At 39.0% G+C, this 23,280-nt stretch overlaps 1 protein-coding gene across 2 annotated transcripts in view; it reads right to left on the bottom strand.

Annotated features, from left to right (window-relative positions):
* ST8SIA1 (ST8 alpha-N-acetyl-neuraminide alpha-2,8-sialyltransferase 1) overlaps positions 1-23,280 on the bottom strand; it is a 143,732-nt gene that overhangs the window by 89,526 nt on the left and 30,926 nt on the right. For both annotated transcript variants that reach the window (XM_025403847.1, XM_025403848.1), the window contains exon 2: positions 5,874-6,018. In XM_025403847.1, the coding sequence (XP_025259632.1) occupies positions 5,874-6,018 (145 nt within the window). The remainder of the gene's footprint in view (positions 1-5,873; positions 6,019-23,280) is intronic.

Consider the following 23,280-nt stretch of genomic DNA (forward strand, 5'->3'; position numbering starts at 1 on the left):
TGTCCCAATGTGCAAATTATAAAATTCAGGCTGAGAATGGTTCCATGACTTGTCTAGGATCATAAGCGTCATCATAGAAAGGCCAGGCTTAGGATCCAGATTTTAAGACTGCATGCCCTAAATAGTACTCTAGTGTTAGCATTAGGCCAAGAGAATGGCAGGGCGAATTACCTTAATTATTCAATAGTAGTGGAACCATATTCTAGATTCCCTTAACAAAGAAGCAATGCAAGGTTTCCCCTTTATAAAACTCAAAATAATGTAAATGCTCTTATTTCTCCTTTCAACAGGGGATACCGGGGAGCTCAAAGCCAAAAAGAGACTAGAGCATTGTATGGGAAACTATGATATTGTATAGGATTCCACATCCTGTATATCTACACTCTATTTTTTTCTCCCAAAAAGCTGCAAAAGAAATTTCTTGGCCAGGTGTAGTGGTTCACGCCTGCAATTCCAGCATTTGGGGAGGCCAAGATGGGTGGATTACTTGAACCCAGCAGTCCTAGACCAGCCTGGTCAACGTAACAAAACCTTGTCTCTACAAAAAAAAAAAAAAGAAAAAAAATACAAAAATTAGCCAGGTGTGGTAGCACATGCCTGTTATCCCAGCTGGTTGGGAGATGGAGGTAGGAGGATCACTTGAGCCCAGGAGGTGGAGGCTTGCAGTGAGCCATGATCATGCCACTGTGCTTTTAGTTTATCAAACAGAGCAAAACCCTGTCTCAAAATAAAATAAAATAAAAATAAATTTAAAAAATGAAACTTTTTCATTTCTTATAAGGGTATTCTTATAAAAGAAGTGAAAAACCTTAAAATGGTTTCAAGATGACTGAGTGATAAGAATGAACTAATCCACTAGAACCCACATCTTCTAAGGAAATAAACCAGAGAGTAAACACTAAAACCTTTGAAATCAGACAGGCCAGGTTTCACATCCCAGCCCTTCCACCTACCAGCTCCGGGACCCTGAATAAGGTATTTAACCCCTCTCAGTCTTAACTTCATCCATGAAATGGAGACAATAATAACAGCCACACAGAGTCACTGTAAGGGCTGAGAGAGAACATGTGAAGAAACTGACGCAGCCCGTACAGTTGACAAATGCAAGGCATTTGCCTAAAACAGGAACACTGAACTTCCCAGGCTTTCTTGCAGTTAGACACGTCCATGTGACTCAGTCCTGATTAATGATATGTGAGCAGGAGTCTGTCCAACTTTCCTCTTCTGCTTACTCCTTCTTTTTGCTGGGATCCTGAACCAAAACTGTGAAGTTCCTTGGCCATCAGCTAAGGAGGTTTGAATAGCAAGACAGGGATCTGGGAGCTTGATGGCACACTATGTAGCCATCACTGAGCCTTAAACTACCCACCCTCTAATTCCTTATTGCTTGAGATAAATAAGCACCTATTTGGTTCTGCCCCCAATCAGGTTTCTGTTATAAAGCAGCCAGATGCAAGCCTAACAACAGAGCCTAACAAAAGTCCAGCAAAGATCAGTCCTCACCAGACATTAGATCCCTTAGTTTCCTTCCAGCCAAAAAGATATATATCAGGGGAAATGATTACAATAATACGAATAAGTCGGAAAAAAAACCTACCAAATTCTGTAGATTATATAGTATGATCCAAATTTTATCAAAAGAAAAAAAATTGCTGTGAGACTCAGGGATATCCAGGAGCTCAGAGAATTCTATTAAGCACATTACTGTGAAGGAAAAAAAAAAAGTATATTTTCATTTTAACAAGGCTATTTTGACAAAGTACTCCAAAATGTCCTGCTGGGTTTCCCACAGGCCAAGGACGCTGCAGGTCCAGGCTCAGTGGAACATGACAGGAGCCTACGGTCAATCTAGGAAGCTGGAAATGAGGGGTACATTAATGATGTTTTGTGATGCTTTACATATGGCCTTGGGTGAACATGCTGATGAGAAATGAATAGTCGTTTGTAATTTATATCACAATGTAAGAGAATGGAGAGCCAACCGTGTTTTTATAACACCAAAAGGAAATATTTTTCAGATGGTATCAGCACAGTTGTGGTTTCTAACATTCCTGCTACTCCCTCACTCATTTCCATGGAAATTTGTGTTCTTCCTGGGCAATATATCTTAGGCCAAAATAGGGTTCATTCAATAATTCCTGCAAACACTGGACCATGCAGGCTTAAAAGGGGCAGTTCCTGGCTAAGCAGAAAAGAGCTGGTCTCAACACAGGGGACTGGGAGCAGCTATTCTCAAAGTGGGAATGCTAATACCATCGCACTGTCCTCCCCAAATACAAACACACACACATACATCACGTGTTTTAAAAATCCTCTGTGAAGGTTAAAAATTCTGCCCTTCATGCCTAATAATCTTCAACAAATATCTCACCAAAATACACTTACAGAGCCCTTTGGAAACAGCTACCTCTGAATGCCCTGCTTAGTTTCCTACAGTTAAGCAAGGGCACTGCAGGGGTCCAGCCCAAGTGAGACACAGACAGGAAAGCCCTTGACAGACATGAGTGGTTGGAAATGAATATTTATACTGAGTGGGAAGCAATGCAGTGGGCGCAAAAGGGAAAACCCTCTTGTTCTCAAGAGCTCACAAGATGCTACTGAGATAGCAGATAAGGACTTTTAGAACACAAAACACTGTCATATGGAGGTATGAAGTTATGTACGCAGCATTATGTGGCAGAATTGAATAAATCTGAACACAAAGTTACAGAAAGTTGTGGAAGGTTCAAATAACAAAGAACTAACTAACTAAAAGGAGTTTGATGTGGAATCTCAATGTACAGACATTTCAATAGTTACCTCCTGCGGATTCACCGCCCCAGCCCCTACAGGACCTGTTGATGTTCCCTAATGTACGAGAGCATCTCCCTTACATTGCATCTTGGTACCAACAACAAAAAAACAATAGTTAAAAGTAGGCAAACAAATAACATTGATAATGATGGCTAACATATACGGAGCATTTAAGGGCAAGTGTAAAGGTACAGATGTAGAATCGAGGTTAGAAATGAGTGACTTAGCATTATTTCACTGAAACTCAGGGAAAGGACTGAAGTTTTGTTCATGTTGAAAACACTGAGCCTGGCCCACTCACCTGCATTTCTGCCTCATCTGTACACACTATTATCTTCCTACCGGGAACATGAATGAAGCATATCAATTAACTGGCAACCTTGTTGGCTAATAACAAACTAGAAACATTTTGCTAGGAAATAATGGGTGAGAGCAGAGGGAAAACACCATTTTTCCAGTGATACAAACTGGTTTACCAAGATTTCTATGAATTAATTAGTCATTTCAGATTCTTAGCAGGAAAATACATACATATGCAATTAAAAAAAAAATCTACTCATTGAATTGGTTCTGCCTTTTGCGATGGTTGTGCCCATACACAATGATGTAATGACTTCCAATTCCCAAGAAAAGAGCATTCTTCCTTTATTATTCAAGGATGTTTCCTTGGTCTTGCAACTGGCACAAAGAGGCACAGAATTCATTTGCACACACTTTACAAAGTAAATGTTTCTTACAACCCTATTGCTGCAACCGACAGCTAACATAGGAGGCTAGTTTATATTTTTTAATCATCCTTTTAAATGTATTTTCTAATACAAAGTTAGAATTCAGTTGGTATAACTAAAAGTCCTCATCTATAAAAAAAGCTACTTTGGATTTCATTTAAAATGTTTCTGCGTGAGGAACTGTTAAAGGAGATTGCTTCCTTATCTTTTCCTCATGCCACAACTAGTTGGTAGCAGTTTTCGTACATAGAATATCCTGTGGATTGGCTTGCTTAACCTCTATACCACTCTCTTTCCAGTTTCCTGATGAAGCGTGATAGTTAAAAATTGCCTTTCCTGGACTTCTTCATAACTAGTGTTCTGGATGCAAATCATTTCTCCATTAGAAGCATTTGAAGAAGATTTGAAACGATGAGGAGAGTTGAAACTCATCTTCTTTCCCTATTTCTAATGGAAGCAGTTGTGGCCATGCTAACAGCAATGCAAGTTAGGGCTTCCCAGTCCCTAGACCACAGTTATAGCAGTAGGCTCTTGAACTCAGTAATTCTAGGAACCACCTTTGGCTCCCATTTCTCCAATCTTTCAATGATTTTTTAAAATGGCATATTCCCTATATGAAATATCTTTCTGCTAAAAGTACCTACAGAGATTGCTGTACCTTACCAAAACCCTCACCAATACAATTCTATTCTTCATGACTCAGCCTCAAGATATTAAGTATGAATCAGCACATTAACACCAAACATATAATGCTTTGTAGTTTATAAAGTATATTTATTATGCATTACAGTCGGGCGCGATGGCTCACGCCTGTAATCCTAGCACTTTGGGAGGCCAAGACGGGCAGATCACTTGAGGTCAGGAGTTCGAGACCAGCTTGGCCAGCATGGCGAAACATGGTCTCTACTAAAAATACAAAACTTCGCTGGGTGTGGTGGTACATGTCTGTGATCCCAGCTACTCAGGAGGCTGAGGCAGGAGGATTGCTTGAACCTGAAAGGTGGAGGTTGCAGTGAGCCGAGATCATGCTACTGCACTCAAGCCCAGGCAATAGAGTGAGTGGGACTCTGTCAAAAAAAAAAAAAAAAAAAAAAAAGAGGATATTTCCATGCATTAACTAAGTTGATTTTTTCCACAGCTCTATAAGGTAAATAGGACAAGTGCTGCTCTAGCCACCATAGAGACAAGACAGCTGAATCTCAGACGACTTAGGTAATTACCCAAGGAATTTAGTTAGTGAGAGATGGAGACAAAATTCAGTTCCGTATATTATGACTCTTAGTTATTTCCTTTGACACTTCAAAGCCTCCCAAGGGCAGATGAAGAAGAGAGAGAAAACACGTAGATACTGGCAATAAACTAAAGCTTCTATTTCCTATTTCAAAAATTAAAAGAAAAACCTTATCACTACATTTTAAAACCATTTAACTAGACTAAAATAGCTAAGGATGGGCTAGTCAGCATGGCTATTTCATAGAGAGTGTGACTTTGGATCTGGCAGAACCTGTGTCTCAACTTTGTGGGATTCCTCCTTTAAAGTCTCATGGACTATTAACAGAGATGCATGAAAGGTTCAGTCCCACCTTCCAAGGCTCAAAATTCTCTTTCTGTACAATCATCTGAGCAAACCAAGGGAGGCTAAAAGAGGTCTTGTGGAGGCCACAATTCATTTCTGAATTTTTCCCTAATTGCAATTTTGCCTAAGATCTCCCTTCCCCACAGCTAGAGTTTCCTAAAATAAAATTTCCCTTTTCCCCCCACTTGCTGCCTACATGTATGTTAGAAAAACATTTTATTTCAATGCTCAGAAAACCAAGAAGAGATATTAAGTAAGCAAAGCTTGATTTAGACCACTTCAAAAGTGGTCAAGTTGAATTATTCCTCTCCGTATCCACCACTCCTCCATTTCACAGCAGTAATCTAACCACATTCAAGAGCTCTAAGAAGCAAACTTCTCATCATATGGTCCCCACTCCTTGAGCAACGTCAGTCCTAAGAAAACATTCCAGTATCACACAAATCTTTACGGGCATTCCACAGCCAACCTCAGAACACTAGAATTCCACAAGTCCCTGATCATTCATTTCTTGCTACCTTCAGTTTCACAGGACTCAAATCAGAAAGGCTAGGAAAACTGTAACTCTATAATAACCTGCTTCCACCCTTGCATCAAAAGACTATGTGATTTATTCACACACACAAATGACAGATATAAAGAAAAGCATTTAAAGTTAAGAGAGAAGAAAGAAAACAAAAAGTCGATCTGATGAGTTAGGCAAACTCAATTATCCCTTTTCTATGACAGCAAGAAATTTAAGAAACTATATTGAAGGCAACCAACTCTATACTAACCTGAGGGAAGAGAGAATAAGTTGAATTGTCAATGGTGAAAGAGTATAAAAACTCCCCATCATACCACATGCTCTTCCCCATAGGGGAATTCATTTTAGTCATAGCAAAGAGATGGGCAGGGTCGCAGCAGTCTTCCATTTGTTTCCTAGGAGAGAAAACAGAGAGAGAGAAAAGAACAGCCGGTTAAATGAGGAGCAGATTCATTCACTTGTCATTTCCACAGAGATGTGCCGCCTTACCTCAGTGCCAGCTCACAGAAGCATAGCATCTCCAGGGTGATTAGACTACTATTAATTCACTCTTCTAGCCACCAAAGTGCGTGACTAGAATATTTCACAGTAAAAGAAAAAAAAATGTTTAAGAAAAATACATCAGCTCTCAGATTCAGGTGAGATATATCAAAAGACAAAAATAATCATTACAGTTGCAGATGTACTGATCAATTCAAACATCCAGGTCCAGAAAAGACTTGGATAGCTAACTTTGGAGACTGTTGAGCTATTCAGCTACAGCAGAGCTATTCAGCTACCAGCAGCACTGGGATAAACTTACCCTTCTGGGCTGGCTTGCAGGCTACTCCCCAGGTAGTCCCTCAAGTCTAAGCCATGTTTGTTCTATGGGGAAATCTTTATATGACCCTCCACTTAATAATCTACCAGAAATAAATTCCACTTAGTCATGAGTAAAAGAGCTTATTCACCACTTCCACCTCTAGGAAGATGAATAAAATTGCTGGCATAAACCATTTCTGAATGACCTCACGCAGAAATGCTCGCTCGACCTCCTTAGCTGAAAGGGGACGGTGGAGTGGGGGACCTGACTTCAAGTCCTGCCTCTGCAGCTTACTAACTCCATGACTGGGCAAAGAGACAGGGCTGCAGAATTGCCCTATGAGACTTTCATTGAGAGTCCACTGAGAAGGTACTGGTAGAGCACACAGTGAAAGTTCAATACTTGGTAGGTGTTCTCCTTCTTATTGTTACACTGTCCCAGCCTCATTGTTGCCAGGAATCAGCCTAGTCAGTAAGGTTGCCCCTGCAGAGGGCCCTGCGGTGTGGGCAGGCTTCCTCAGCCTGCTGGGGAGGTGCTCTTCCCGCCCACTTTGCCTCCCCTTGCACTCTCGAGATCTTCGTTGGCTTTGCCTTCACGAAGGTTTCAATGGAAAGAAGGACAGGAGAGAAGGGCTCAAGGCAGACAAGGGGAGAAGAGCTCAGGAAGAAAGCTTTCATCTTATCAAAGTTGCTAGACCGAGTGTCTCTTCTTGCTCCTACACTAGCCCTCCGTTTCTCATCAGCTGCCTCTCTTTCCTCTTCTTCTCCACTTTCATTCATTTTTATTGGTGTTTTGCCACTCAGAAGGTGGCTTCCAGAGATGGTAAAGGTTTTTTGTTGTTGTTCTTTGTTGTTGTTGTTGTCCTCGTTTTTTGAAACAGGGTCTCACTCTGTTGTGCAGGCTGGAGTGCCGTCACTGCAACCTCAAACTCCTGGGCTCAAGCGATCCTCCTGCCTCAGTCTCCCCAATGACTGGCACAACAGGCACGTGCCACCATGCCTGGCAAAGGTAAAGTTTTATACTGTACTGCAAACATTTTGTCAAAAGTGCATCCTAGGCTCTTCTTGAATCAACAGAAAACACCTGGACATGGTTTAAGACTATCTTTAAAAATAAGGAGAATTATCATGAGCATGATGCTAAACTTCGGGGGAGGATAGGCTAAATGTTTAGTTCCTATCCCATGTCTGCTGATATCTTATATTTTTTAGTCCTCGGAGCAACCCTAAGAGATAATTAAGCAAATGGTTTTTTATTATTATTATCATCATTATTCCTCCCAATTCTCATCTGAGGAAACAGGCTTAGAGTGGTTCTAGGACTTGCTCAGGTCACACAGGGCAGAGTAGGAAGCCAGGTCTGCAGCGTCCAAGCTTTCTCCTCTTAGCAGGTTACCTACTAGGAACCATTTTGATTCATTTGTATCTTTCTCTGCCCTAAAAGAAATGCTGTGTAAACACTGGCCAACTGCCTGCAGTACACCAGGTGCCTGCACAGATATTTTTCTACTTCATTCTCACAGTAACCCATGAGCTGGATGACTTTAAGATTCTTTTCTCAAGTAATTTATCTCAGGTCACATAACTAGTGAAACGGTGGGGCAGAGCTTTACTCCCAGGTCTTCGTACCTCAAATCAGGTACTTATTTCCAACAAGACCATGGCTCTGGCCTCCAACCAGCTGAACGTGCCATTCAGTACAAAGTGCTACAGGAGGTTCAGAAGGAAAATTTGTCACAGCCATGTAACACCTTACGTTGCCTAGTACCTGGCAGCTTGCAAATCACTTTCATATTTGTTTCCTCTTTGCATCCTCAAAATAGCCTGAGAAGACAGGTTACATTATTCTGAATTTATGGACAGTGAAACTGACGCTGAGACTCAGAGACTTGTTTAAGTTCATTAGGTTAGCAAATGTTTTCTTAATTATTGATAAAATAGGTATTAGATGATGTTGAATCAAATTCTCATCTCCTACAGCATCACCATGCTAGGGCAATCATACCTTTTGTAGGAAACCAAATACGCTATAGAAAATACAAAATTTCACAAATGATAGAAATATTGTAAAATCCAAGAGGTATAGCAAATTCACAGTGATCATACCACTATTTGCAATATGAGTGGTTTTTCTATCATAAACTCTTAAACTTTTCCCTTCATCCAGAATGCCTCCACATCTTCCCTCTGCCATGACCATCTCTGGGGGGTGACTGAAAAGAAACCACAATGTGGAAATGTGTATGCATATCCCATGTGCCTGAGTGGGGTCCCCATTAGCTCACCAGCTACACTGGATATGGTAGCAGCAGCAAAATCAGGAATAGTACTAGCACTCTAGTACTACCAGCAGCAGTACTGATAGTAGTAGTCATTTTAGAAGTCGTAGTAGTGATTTTTACTGAGTAGTAGTGATTTTTACTGAGTTCTTACCTAAAACTGTGCTAGGTTCTTGGGATATAAAATTGAATTTTTTATATTCAATAAAAATTTTTTATATTCAAATTTTATATATAAAAATCAGATCTTCCTTCTGAAAACATAATCAAGAAAAGGGGCAACCAACAAGCAAGTGACTTCCTGTGTATGCAGGGAGATGTGACCAAAGTCACAGCAGAGGTGTGCACAGATGTCTGTGGTTGTTTAGAAAAAAGAGGACATTAACTCACATCCAGGGTTCCAGGAAGGGTTTCCTGATCTGAGATTTGCAGCCTGTTGTTTGTGATGTCTAGGAAATTGTCGGATTAAATAATGGACTTCACCGCCATCCAACCTTCAGGTAATTCTGGAGCAGAGCTATAGACCAGCTTTTAGAATTTTTAGCGAATGTGGCTCCTACCCCCTTTTCCATGCTTTGCACTGATGCTGTGTATTATTTGCTTTTCTTTTGTGGCAGACAATAAAATCAGAGGATCAAAAAAGCTAAAGCAATTCCTTTTTCATATGCAAGTTCAAATTGCCAGATCATTAAGTTTCAGTTGCAGGTGAGTTGAGTACTGGAATTAACATCTAATTGCTTTTTATTTGAATTCAAGCTTCAGCAACAGTCGTAGCTAATGACGCTATAACTGAGTGTAAGGGTAAATACTTAGGAAGCCTGGGAACCACTTGCTAGAACCTAACTCAGGTTCTCATCCCTCCTAATGGAATTCATAAGATCAGTTAAGCTAAGAAGCCCTCATCTGTTGACTGCGCCTACTGACTAGGAAGTCAGATTCTGAGGAAACTTAACAGGCAAATAACGGTGAAAATCCAACCACTCAATTAACAATGCCTAGGATCAGAATGAACTTTGTTATGACCCTTTGAGATGCCATGTTCCACGCTTTGGTCACCAGACAGGAACAAGGTTGGGAGACTGCCACTCCAATGACTGATACTTTTGTGCCCCTTCCAAGGGATAATTGAATTTGAGACAGGAGGGGTGGGCAAGAATTCTACCTCAGTCTCAGCATCTGGCCAGAATCTACTGGTACACTGTAGCTATTTAGACTTAGCTTTTGGAAGGTTAAATAGTCAGATAGACAAACATCCAAATCAATGCCAGTGCTGGCATCCCTGAACATGCATGTGACAAATGATCAAGTGATCATGTATGTCCCCTTGATATCTAATCAGGGCATCAATGTGAGCAGCACAAACAGGGAGTGTCATCAGAGTTTATTGTTTGTAAGCGAATATGCAATCTACAATTCTTATACGCAATATAGGGGTAAACAGTGACAATCTATGTGCTTTCTATGCTGAAATTCTATCAGTCAAGTGAAGTGTAAGTGAATATTTAATATTGCAAGAAGAAAATGCTGCAATAATAAATGTATTATGAAAGCTGTTAGTTTTATATACAAAAAAATTCTGAGGAATTATTTACTACCTAGGAGAGTAAATTGTCAGTTAAAGGAAATATTAAGTCAGAGCATGTCTGGAATATAACCTTAGGAAAAATACCACATCATTATTCTGCCAACTAATATTTATAAAATTTTAAATAATGTAAAGCAGAATAACAGAGTTGACATTAAATAAGTCAGGTCTTCATAGAGTTATTTTCCATACTGACACTCAAAACATTAGACAAAATAACCTTGAAGAACTATATTTAATTTTACGTTCTTTAATTCCATTAAGACAATGAGATTTTCAAGGAAAAAAAAGTCCTAAATTGGAACTCTTTACATCTCGTTATGAAGAACTGAACGTTAAATATTAAATCTGCCCTCGAAAAGTTCCATGACGAATAAATACTCCAAAAACAATATCATGAGAAATCATCTTTGATCCAATCACAATACAGAATTCCTCATATCCCTCTTCCCTGCTTTATTCTTCTCTCTAGCACTTAAAACTATTTATATGCTATATATTTAATTTATAGTCTTGTTTATTTTCCATATCCCTAAGGCCCAGAATATAGAATCCATGAAGGCGGAGACTTCTGTCTTCTGTTCACTGTTGTATCCCCGTTTCCTGAAATGCTAGCTGAGACATTAAAAAAGTGCTTAATATTTATTGACAACCTAGATGCTCATCAACAGTGGATTGGATCAATAAAATGTGACGTATATATGGATGAAATATTATGCAGCCATACAAAGAAGAATATCACGTCCTTTGCAACATGGATGCAGCTGGAGGCCATTGTCCCAGGTGAGTTAATGCAGGAACAGAAAACCAAATACTACATGTTCTCACTCATAAGTGGAAGCTAAACACTGAGTACACAAGGACATAAAGATGAGAACAATACACATTGGGGAGTACTAGAAGGGCAAGAGAGAAGGGGAGAAAAGAACTGGAAAATGACCTATTGGGTACTACGGTCACTACCTGAATAATGGAATCATTTGTACGCCAAACCTCAGCATCGCACAATATATCCAAACCTGCACATGTACCCTCTGAATCTAAAAGTTGTAATTATAATAAATAAATAAATATGGATTGCATGAATAAATAACAAATAGGAAGAAAAAAGACAGTGTTAGAGAAAGCAGAGAATTGCAATGTGCATTTTGCTTCCACAGTCAAAATTCAAATTTAAGAAGTCAATTCCTTATAGTTTTCTTCTGTGTTGTCTGTTTTGGGACTAAGAAACAAACACTTGTCAAAATAATTGCTTTAGACTGGCAAACATTTTCAGTAGTAGAAGATCCAGGATTTGGGGCATTTGCTGAGCAGTGAATCCCAGTTCCTGCCACTATGTGCTAAATGTTAGTCTTGTTAAAGTAGGCATGTCTGTAGGACTGCAGACACACAGACAGAGACCACAGGAATAATCCACCAGTGGATGGTGCTGAGAAATTACTTTTCCTTCACTATATTGTCAAACTTCCAAATGTTGACATTGAAAATGTTCGGTAAGGTTTCAAATGTAATCTTGTCTCCCCAAAGTTCTTCCTATTCTAGTGATATCTGACTTGTCAATTATTGATTTTAACATTTGGCTTTCAGCCAAAATGTGTATCTGATGCATTTCCTCCAGACAGCTAAATCAATAGTCCTTATTGCAAAGTGTCCTGAGCTGAGTTCCTAAAATTCCTTTTAGACTACAACATGTTGACTCTTTGGGTTAATGTCACAGAGCCTCAGATTCATGACTGAAAATGTTCCCAAGCCTCAATATCAGAGGATGGTTTTGAAATTGAGGTAATAGATATAAATCACTTAGCACATTATATGGCCTTAGTAATTAATTTCATTCTCCTTCTTAATAGTTAGAGACAATACAACTTTGTTTGCTTCACACAATAACAGTTTGTAACTTTTTCTGGCCATAATTTTTAATAGTTACCCCTTCTATTCTCAAACATGTCCCTATTTGAATAATAAGTTGTATGTTCACCATATAAAGAGTGGAAGCTGAAAAGTTAAGCATCTCACAAAAGGGGGCTTCTCTTTAAGTGAAGAATCTGGTAGCCTAGATAGGAATCAGAGAAGTTTCTTATTCTAAAAACTAAGTGGCAGATTTCACATGAAAAAGTAGAGTCCGGACCAGTATATGTTTATTTTTTTCCCCTGACTTAAAGAAATCTGTCTGAAATAATCAATTTCAAAGCAGGTGTTTTTTTTTTTCAAGGGTCACTGTTGGCTGAGGGCCCAGACATATTTTCTATATGATCTAGAACAAGAAGCGGCAGAAGCTGCTCTGAAGAATTTCAGTGAATATTTATTTTCAGTCTCCCTGTTTATATCTACTGGTCTATGTAGCTAGAAAGATTCTAATATTGTGTTTTCAGAATCAAGCAGTAGGGTCTTGCTCACAGAGGAGGAATGGAGGCAAGTGGTGATAAAACTGCCTCTGGGGCAGACAATACTTTTGCCCCAGGTATTGGGGCAACTGTATTGGTTCCCTGCAGTAGCTTACATCATTGATCGAACTGGGCGAAATACACACTCCATACAGAGATTTGTACTCATGTTATTTTTCAATCAAATCTCTTAAATTGTATGAAGGAGAAGTACTTTCATTAGATTATTGCTTTAAAATAATGTTTTCTACAGAAATAATAAAAAAGCCTTTTCAAAGATTAATCTTCTGGATAATTTGCCAGAACTACAAACACAGAGAAAAACAACTCTTATCCACTGTTTAAGCCAGCAAGTAGTCTTGTATTTAGCAGTATTTTATTTTTCACATTTGAAATGACTGCATGATAAAGGAAATGTGTTCCAAAGAAAGGCAGATTAGTGCCATGTGTAATTTGTGTTTCTCTAGTACAGGCAGAGAAAATTGAAAGAAGGAACTTTTGAAACATAAATATTTCAAGGAGGATCTGTTTTTTCTAATACACATTTGTTTTATAATTTATTGAACAAGTACACAGAATTATTTGGATTAAAGAATATCAATGTTTCCAGGAAGGATTTCAATGAATGCTTATTTTTTGTCTTCCTACTCAGGCTTACGGGTCTATACAGCTAGAAAGATTCTAGTATTATCTTTTGAGAACCACTTATTTGTTATTTTAGTAGCTGGAAGTGACTGGGCCTATTCAGGCTGCACTCATTCAGTCAATCGACAAACATTTGCTGAGCAACGTCTATGTGCCTAGTGCTGTTCTAGGCACTGAGTATAAGGCTGTGAATAAACCAGGGGCAGAGGTACGGGGGACACCTTGCCCTCCTAATTCTAATGGAGGAATCAGAAAAACAAAATAAATAATTTACTTGGGTGAGCTGGGAAAGATGGAATTTTTAACAGGGTGACTAAGTCAGTCCTCACCAGGTGACATTTGAGTAAGGACCTGAAGGAGGTGAAGAAGAAAGCCATATGAATATCTGAAAGAAGAGTATAGTGGAGTCAAAACTCTATCTGTCCCCTCATAGGGTCCTGGCTGGGTCTGAAAATTAAATTGACACATGAGAGATTAACTGGAGAAAAGTTTTAAAATTTATTTAATGTAAGTTTTACAGGATATGGGAGCCCTCATAAGAAAAGTAGGACTCAAAGATGTGGCAAAACATACATGCAGGCCAGGCACTACGGCTCACACCTGTAATCCCAGCACTTTAGGAGGCCAAGGCTGGAAGACAGCTTGAGCCCAGGAGTTTGAGACCAGCCTGGGCAACATGGTGAGACCTTGTTTCTACAAAAAAATTTTTTAATTAGCCTGATGTGGCGGTGCATGCCTGTGGTCCCAGCTACTTGAGACGCTGCCTGGAGGATTGCTTGAGCCCAGGAGTTCAAGGTTGCAGTAAGTCATGATCACACTACTGCACTCCAGCCTAGGCAACAAAGCGAGACCCTGTTTCAGAACAAACCAACAAAAAGAACTTACTTGATTTTGTACAGGTTGAACAAAGAGATGCAATTGTGGAAAAGTAACTAAACTATGGCAAGGCTAAAGGAAGACAAGATTTATTTTAACTAAGTCTGCTTGTACAGAATTCTCTTGGCTATCCCTCCCCATCAAAGAATGTTTCTTTCTTCCTAGCATATGGAGGGCAGCTTTCACCTGGGAGTTTTCAATCTCCTGCCTTCAGTTAGAAAAAGGGAAGATAAGAATGTCCTTCTTGCATCTGCTGTTCTTCAAGCGTCTTTAGCTTGAAGTAATCCCCGTGTGGTAGTGGTATGTTTTGGGGGTCATAATCTACTGTCCTTCAAAAGCATTCCAGTTATAGCAAACACCAAGTGCAGAGGTCTTAAGGAGGAGCATGCCTCGTATGCTGAAAGGCCATCAAGGAAACCAGTGAAGCTAGAATAAAGTGAGCATGGGACAGACTGGTGTGTTGGGGGAGAGGCTCACACAGGGTTGGGTGCATGCAGCACTTACTCTGAGTGAAAAGGAGAAGAATCTGCCCTCCCTTACAGATCCTAAAGAATAAATCCAACTCCAAAAGCACAGCAAGACATTTGAATTTGACTAGAAGTTGCAATGGAGGATGTGGGGCCACTGCACAGCAGAAACTTCATAAAATCTTCCAGTGGATGCCTGTTTCTCTCCTAGACATATTTCTAACATTTTCTCTAACCAGCCCCATCAAGCCCACCCTCTCTCGCTCTTATCTCTGTCCTATCCACAGCAAGGTATCCCTCCATTAGACTCTCCAATTTTGATTCCCCTCATAATCATTTAATACCATGCTTAGATATGAGAAAACCCACCCAAGAAAATATTCCTGTTTTACATGAATTCATATCTTTATGAATAAAATTCTGTTCATCTGTTAATGGCATCACAGAAAAACAGGGAAATGGATATCTACCACATCTGAAGAGTGTGTTTCGGTGGTCTGAAGTTTAAAACACATGTTTGGAGAGATGCAATGAATTCACTTCTGGAGGCTTGAGCAGGAGCATAGGGGTGGGCAGGTCCATCCACTCAGAGAGATGCAGTAGTTGGGCAGTCATTGTGAGAACAGCTGAAAATACGGTCCATATCAGGAGCACCAGTCCCCACATGAGCCCGTATACTCCACTGGGCTTTTAGACATATATGCAAGTAGCAGATGCTCCAAACTGCAGGCAGTGACTTATAATTGAGCCGCTTCTTGAATATACATGTTTACACAGCAGGGTGGGATGCAGCAAGGATGTCTTTATCCAATCATGGCCCATGGTGCTCCTGAATAGCACTGGGGAGGCCAGACATTATATAATAGATATAAGAACTCCATTCAGAAACACTTTTTCTTTCTTGTTGTAATGACACCTAGATCTGAGATTATGTCTGTGAAAGATGGGGAGAAGTTTGTGAAAGGCAAAGCAAATGAAAGGAAGAGAAAAAAGATACAGAAACAGCATTATGAATTTCTAAATTACACAGATTTTTTAAGTCAGGGAACTAAACCAGCAAACATTAAGATGATCAGGGAAGTGACATATTTCAGAGGGTAAGATCCTGGCGTCAGCTCTGTGGACTCATCCCAGCTGCACTGCCTACTAGATACAGTACTGGACAGTAGCATCTGTCCTGAAATTTTTGCAGATCTTAATTGTCTCTTTCATGATTCATGGCATACACTTCTGGTATTTCTGTGAGTAAGATTCAAAATTATTTTCTGAGAAAAAATTTGGCTTTGTGCTATGAACCATTTTCACAGAATGGAATTCTGTGTAAACACAAGTCAAAGATTCTCAATTTTCTTTACAGAATATTAACTGTGCCACCTGCTTGTCTAAAACATATGGGTCTCTCTACTCAGCACAGAATATCAGCATTTCAGGTTGTCAACAACCTTTAACTGACTGTCATCCAGTTTCCATTAAGGAACGTGCTAGCTGAATCTTATTCTGGGAGCTAGAGTCTTTATATTTGTGAAATTATTAAACATAAATTTGCTCTTTGACCCCGTTTCCTGGCATACAAGTCTTAAAATCCTTAGAAACTCCAAAATGATGTCTTTTTGTATGCTAATTAGTAGACTGGTGGCTAGAGACCCCTAGGTAGATTCAGGATGGGGGCTGATCATTTAAAAGGCCAAAGCATGATTACAGGATTAGAACTTTAAGCCACATCCCCCAAACTCTGAGGAGGAAAGGGTGGGTGAAACCAGTGACCAACGGTTTAATCAAACCGAAATTGACAGGATTTGAATAGCTTTTGTATAGCTGAACACCTGGAGGTTTCTGGAGGGTGATGTGCCTCGTGAGGGCATGGAAGTTCCGCACCCCTTCCTCCATATCTCATTGCATGCATCTCTTCATCTGCATCCTTCGTAATATCCTGTATAATAAACAGTAAATGTGTTTCCCTGAGTTCTGTGAACTGCTCTAGCAAATTAATTGAACCCAAGGAGGAGGTTGTGGAATCCCCAATTTATAGCCAGTAAGTCAGATGCACTGGTAGAACAACCTGGGGCTTGCCACTGGCATCTAAAGTCGGGGGCAGTCTCAGGGACTAAACCCTCATCCTGTGGGATATGACTCTATCTCAGGGACTAAACCCTCATCCTGTGGAATATGACTCTATATCTAGGTAGACAGTGTTGAAACTGAATTGGAAGACACCCAGCTGGGTCCACCACAGAATTGATTGCTTGCTTGTTGGTAGGGAGAAATCCCCATGCATTTGGTCACAGAAGTCTGTGTTGATTGTGTTGAGTGAAAGAATAGAAAAAGCACTTTGAGTTTGTGCATGGTTTTTTCCAACTCTCAATATTCTTTCTCTATATCAAGTCAAATCATGAGGAAGTGAGCTATTTATATTACATAAAGGTAACTCTTTTTAAACATCCACCCTATACATGATCATAGACATAAACAAAGCTATTTTCTAGTTCCAGTGGGTCAACTCAGCTCCTCACCAACATATCGTGAAAACAGTCAGGCAGGCACTGCCACCTCATCCACCCATCATCCCTCACCTGTTCACTGTGTTCACTGTGTTTGTACTTAATATTGTTTTGTGAATATCTGGCCATCTTGACAGAAAAGTGCAGAGGTATTGAGAGAGTTGAAAGCAACAGTTAAGGAGAAGCATAGGCTTAGTAATGAAAACAAAAGTAGAGTTTTTTTTAAACTTGGAAGCATTGAGAAAATAAAGGATATTACAAATGTAGATGGAACGAATCATTTGACAAGGAGTGAATAAAGAAGCAACAACTGGCAAAAGGGAAGGAAAATGAGAAATGAAATGGAGTTTGGTTTTTTTTTAGTTTGCTGAGAAGATAATTAGGTAAATGTAATAGGATAAATACTTGTAGACAAACTTGTCATAATTTAGAATCCAAAGGTATACTAAATTAAATAATATATATTTCATTATTTGGGTATTTTCCAATAAAAATATGTTGTAGGAAAATATTCTTTCTTAAAAAAGTATTCTTTTTAAAGAGGTGAACAATTTTTGTCTAATCCAAAGCTTATTTCTTTTATATATAAAACAAGGTGAAAAGAACCGGGAAATAAGACAGATGTAAAGAAAGTTATAGAAATAAGGAGGTATTTTTTGGTAAGAAAGCTTAAAGAGAAATCATTTTGTATGACAAGGAATCTTATATAGTAAATTTAGTCCTAGAATAAAATGACTGGTTGTTTATGAAAGAGGGATGTTCAGGACAAACCAGAAAGTCCAAACATGTCATGAAGAGTCTGTGTAAGTCCAGTAAGAGGCTGTATTAAAAAATGTACAGAGTATAAATCCACTAAGGTGATTCATTAAAAAAAACTTTTATATGATCCAGTTGTCTATAATTAAAGGGAAATTATAATGATCTTTCTAGAGATTGGGTTTGATGTAAAAGAACACTAATACACTAAAAAATTGATTAGAACAATAAAATTTTCTTCAGGGATTGATTTACTCTTAATAAATTATAAGAGATTTTAATTTTTTAACCCAAAGTTCAACTTTTATTGCATCTCACCATTATCAGTTTTCTCTCCCCTTTTAAAAGCCACAAAATAGTAACACCCTCCTTCAACTCATTTTCAGCTCATACAAGGTTTTTTCCCCTCAAGTTCTGTTTGTTGTGGCCTGATGCTAACAATGTTTTCATTTTTTTTTTTTTTTTTGAGACAGAGTCTCGCTCTATCACCCAGGCTGGAGTGCAGTGGCCTGATCTCAGCTCACGGCAAGCTCCGCCTCCTGGGTTTACGCCATTCTCCTGCCTCAGCCTCCAGAGTAGCTGGGACTATAGGCGCCTGCCACCTCGCCCGGCTAGTTTTTTGTATTTTTTAGTAGAGACAGGGTTTCACCGGGTTAGCCAGGATGGTCTCAATCTCCTGACCTCGTGATCCGCCCGTCTCAGCCTCCCGAAGTGCTGGGATTACAGGCTTGAGCCACTGTGCCTGGCCACAATGTTTTCTTAAAGGTCTAAAGGAAATGATTTCTTCCAACATAATATAATCTGTGCACTACAGAAAGTCTTTCCTTTTGCCTTTTGGTAACAGGCCTAACAGATTTTACATTTTATCAAAATTATTCCTATGCCATTATTTTTAAGTTTTGGTTTGCTTAGAAAAAAAACTAAGATTTAAAATAATTATTTTTAAATTAAGGTTATTACATCTGTATATCTTACTTTATGTGCTTTTAAAGTCCTCGTGATATTGAGTTACAGGGCTTTGGCTCCTGGATCTAAAAAGGACACCAAGTCCTGCTAAATCTTAAAAACTGAAAGCAATTAAAGCCTCATCTCCAGTCCCACTATAAAATGGCAATGAAAATAAACTGCATTCCGGCACAGGGCCAGAAATTAAAGCTATTCAACTCCTCAAGGTCCAGGGACTATTGCAGAAGAGGTAGGTATGTGTGATTGTAAGGGCTGATGTTGAGATGAAATAAGTTCAATTCCTCAATAAATTAACCATTAACATCAAAGGCACACTAATGCAAGACCAACATATGGGCCCCTGTATCAGATTAGCAACGTTTTCTTGAAGCATTAACTGACTCTTTAATAAAGCTTATAAAGGTTATAAAAGGTTTATGGAAGTTATATCTTACAGTCAAGATTACAATTTTATAGATCATTTATAAAATTTTGAAAACCAAGTTTAATTGGCTTTGTGCTGTTTTTATTGGGGCTTCTAAGTCTCCTCTCTCAAAGACTGAAGGTTTTTGCCTTTTTCTGAAATCCTTGAGTTACCATTTTGTTTAAGTGAGTAACTTGTTTTACAATGACTTGTGATCCGATTTTGTGATATCAAGTGTCTTAACCTTTGATATTTGACAAACTTCTCAAAATTAAATCATAAATTATGTCTTTTTCTGACTTCATTAATCCTTTAAGATATTAGGCTTTCTAAAGTTCAAAGTTGACATATTTGACTTATTTGGTATAAAAATTATATAGGAAGCATTGTCAAATCTGAAATGGTGTTTGGTTTTCTTTGGGTTGTATTTGTATAAATATGTTATTGGTATATGCTCCAAAATTATGAGAAACTCCTATCATTCTGATATGACTTAGTGTACATTTTCAGTAATAATTATAATTGTTATAATAAATTATTGTGTGCCACAGAGGTAATAAATTTCCTTGTCAATTGTGTCTTTGACCATGGCTGCCCTAAAACTTTTTGTCATCCATGGACAATTATTGTCTTGTTTTGATCCTCTTTAGAAGGTGGTTTTATAATCAGCTATAAAACTCTAACAGGTGCTCTTGAATGAAGGTGTCTGATAACTCTGGAGATTGTGACATCAGAATAGTGGTAAAATTTTCAGGACTAATGGAGAGGTGAAATGTTTATGAATATCAAGCTGAATAGGTATTAACTGCATAGACTAAACTAATAGAAGACTGGAATAATCTTGTTGACTTTTTGCTTAAAATGTTGCTGATCCTTTGTTTTGTTTTTCAGAGTAAAGGAAACTTTTCTTTTGAGCTATTGACAGCTTTTAACAATTAAGTATACTCCTATAAACAAAATTTGGAGCATATTTATTTTTCTCTACCTGATTTCTCCAGAATTCAGAAACTATTTGTGAATATTCTTAACTTATGGCAATATAGTTATTTACATAAATTCAATAAGAATCTGTTTTCATTTGTAACAGGACACAATTGGAGAAACTAGTTATTTTACTAAGGCCTTGACTGGCATGGTGTGCTTTCCTTTAAGGAATCGAAGTTGGCTTAGAAAGCTAATAAAAGCCTCCTGGGAAAACTGGCCTCATATCTTGTCTACGTGGTTCCTGTACAGGGTTCCTGACCTGTAGCAAGTAAAGAATGTCACTTTCTGATAGGCCCAGAGCCCCAACCTATTAATACCTTGGAACCTCAAGAGGAGAGTAATTCATCCAACTCATAGGTATTTGATGGTACAAATCCATGGCTGGGCTCAGCTTTTAAAAAAATCTTATCTGAGATTCCTTTTATGGAACAAAGTTCCATCAAAGCCAATATAAAAAGCCTATGTGAAAGATAATTATTCTTGCTATACTTTATACAAATGATCTAGCCAACTATAATAAAGCAAATCAGTCCTACCATAATTTGTCCTTAGTAAAAATAGGAAACTGGAGAGAGAAAAATTATGTTTCAAAAACCAGGCTGGGCACGGTGGCTCAAGTCTGTAATCCCAGCACTTTGGGAGGCTGAGGCGGGTGGCTCACAGGGTCAGGAGATCAAGACCATCCTGGCTAAAATGGTGAAACCCCATCTCTACTAAAAATACAAAAAATTAGCTGGGCATGGTAGTGGGTGCCTGTAGTCCCAGCTACTCGCGAGGCTGAGGCAGGAGAATGGCATGAACCCAGGAGGCAGAGCTTGCAGTGAGCCGAGACCATGCCACTGCACTCCAGCCTGGGCAACACAGCAAGACTCCATCTCAAACAAAAACAAAAAACCAAAACCAAAAACAAACAAACAAAAAAAACTATAGTACACCTGATGTTAGATTCCAGTCCTGCCTAAGGTTTTCCCATTTTTATTATTTTCTACAGTTTAGACTGAATTCTAATTTTTCCTGGCTACAAGTATCCAAAATTAATGTTTTCATTTTTTTCTTCTCTTTTCCTTCCCCCCCCCCGCCAATTTTTCTAATTTGAAATCACTAAAAACTAACCTTTGCTTTCTTAAAGCCCTGCTAACTGAATTTAGACAACTTAAATAAACTTCAGAAGAAAATAGCAGCAACCTATTTACACACATAAGCCACTTTCATACCTGCCTACTGATGTATGGACTTCAGAGAAATGTGGCCTATACCAATTTTCCAGGATTGCTCTTTTGTTTGTTATTGTTTTTCTCCCTTCCTCCCCCTATTTTCTCTTCATAGAACTTGAGACTTCTCAATCTGCTAAAAATGAGCTTTCCTAATAACTCGGGACCTACCTATATAGGAATAAACCATCCCAGACCTGAGAGATCAGATAAAACCTGAGACCAAAGGCTCGTTTTCTTGTAAAATGCTTTCTCCAAAAACTTTAGAAAAGAAAAGGGGGAAATGTCAAAGGAAAATAAATCTTGGGGTCCCCAAAATTACTAAGCTAAAGGGAAAAGTCAGGCTGGGAACTGCTTAGGGCAAAGCTGCCTCCCATTCTATTCAAAGTCATCCCTCCCCTCACTGAGATAAATGCATGTCTGATTGACACTCTTGGAAAGGTTTATCAGAACTCAAAAGAGTGCAACCATTTGTCTCTCACCTACCTATGACATGAAGCCCCCTCCCTGCTTGAGCTGTCCCACCTTTCTTGATGGAACCAATGTGCATCTTATATATATCAATTGATGTCTCATGTCTCCCTAAAATGTATATAAAACCAAGCTGTGCCCAGACCACCTTGGGCACATGTTGTCAGGACTTCCTGAGGCTGTGTCATGGGTATGCATCCTCAACCTTGACAAAATAAACTTTCTAAATTAAATGAAACCTGTCTCGGATATTCAGGGTTCACATTTTGGTAACCGCAAAGAGATTCTGAGTGGAGGTGCCCCTGACCTTTGACAAATCTCCTGTTGGTGCTTGGTACCAGCTTGAGATATCTTTATGGCTCAGACCATTAGGACAATTTGCTGACGCCTGAAAGCATCCCCTACAGAGAATCCCTGATCTCCCAAAATTTGGTCAAGATCTAAAGTTTATATTGCCATACAGCTCCTTGTTTTTGGAATTTTTCTTGCTTCCCACACAAGGAATGCACGTTTTTCCTGCTTCCACGACAGTGGAAGGCAGCTAACTATTTTATGAAGTCTGAACTCTCTTCCAACAGGGAAGATGAATTTGAGATTTGTCCTGCTTCTAGGATAGTAGACAGCAGTCTTCAACCTGAGACCCAGTCCTAGGTAAGTAACTCAATTGGGGTTTGTTTTTGGCTAAAGTTAAGATTAACAACCAGCTGGTTTTAATTGCTCCTTATCATTAGAATGCTCAGTAATTGTATAGGTTGTTTTGCTTAACTGTTTGTTTTGTTTTGTTTGTTTTGCTTAACTGTTTTTGTTTGTTTGTTTTGCTTAACTTTCTGTTGTTGTTGTTTTTGTTTGTTTCTGTTTTTGTGGTTGTTTTGGTCTTTTTCCTGTTGGGTTTGATCAACTCTAACTGACTTAATCAAATTAGAAGGAAAGCTCCAAATTATGGGGAAAAAGGCCTCTGAAGTGGCTAAATCCCACCACCACCACCACCCCACCACACATACACACACACACACACACACACACACACACACACACACACACACACANCCACCACACACACACACACACACACACACACACACACACACACACACACACACACACGGTGGTGTGGTACAGGGAGAAAAATGAACAGCAAAAAAACAGGAAAGACTTTCATTTCTGACTACTTAAAAGGCTTTATTTACATAACAAGGCCACCTTTTTGCTAGTCAGGCCAACCAAAAGAGCAATGGCTGTCACCTAACGCTGCTTTAGCTAAGGGTTCTGCCATCTTTTTTTCCACCTCAACAGCCTGGGTGTGTTTCCTAAATCAAGCCCTTTCTGGTTTG

This window comes from Theropithecus gelada, chromosome 11 (assembly GCF_003255815.1).
Source record: "Theropithecus gelada isolate Dixy chromosome 11, Tgel_1.0, whole genome shotgun sequence".
Classification (NCBI taxonomy): domain Eukaryota; kingdom Metazoa; phylum Chordata; class Mammalia; order Primates; family Cercopithecidae; genus Theropithecus; species Theropithecus gelada.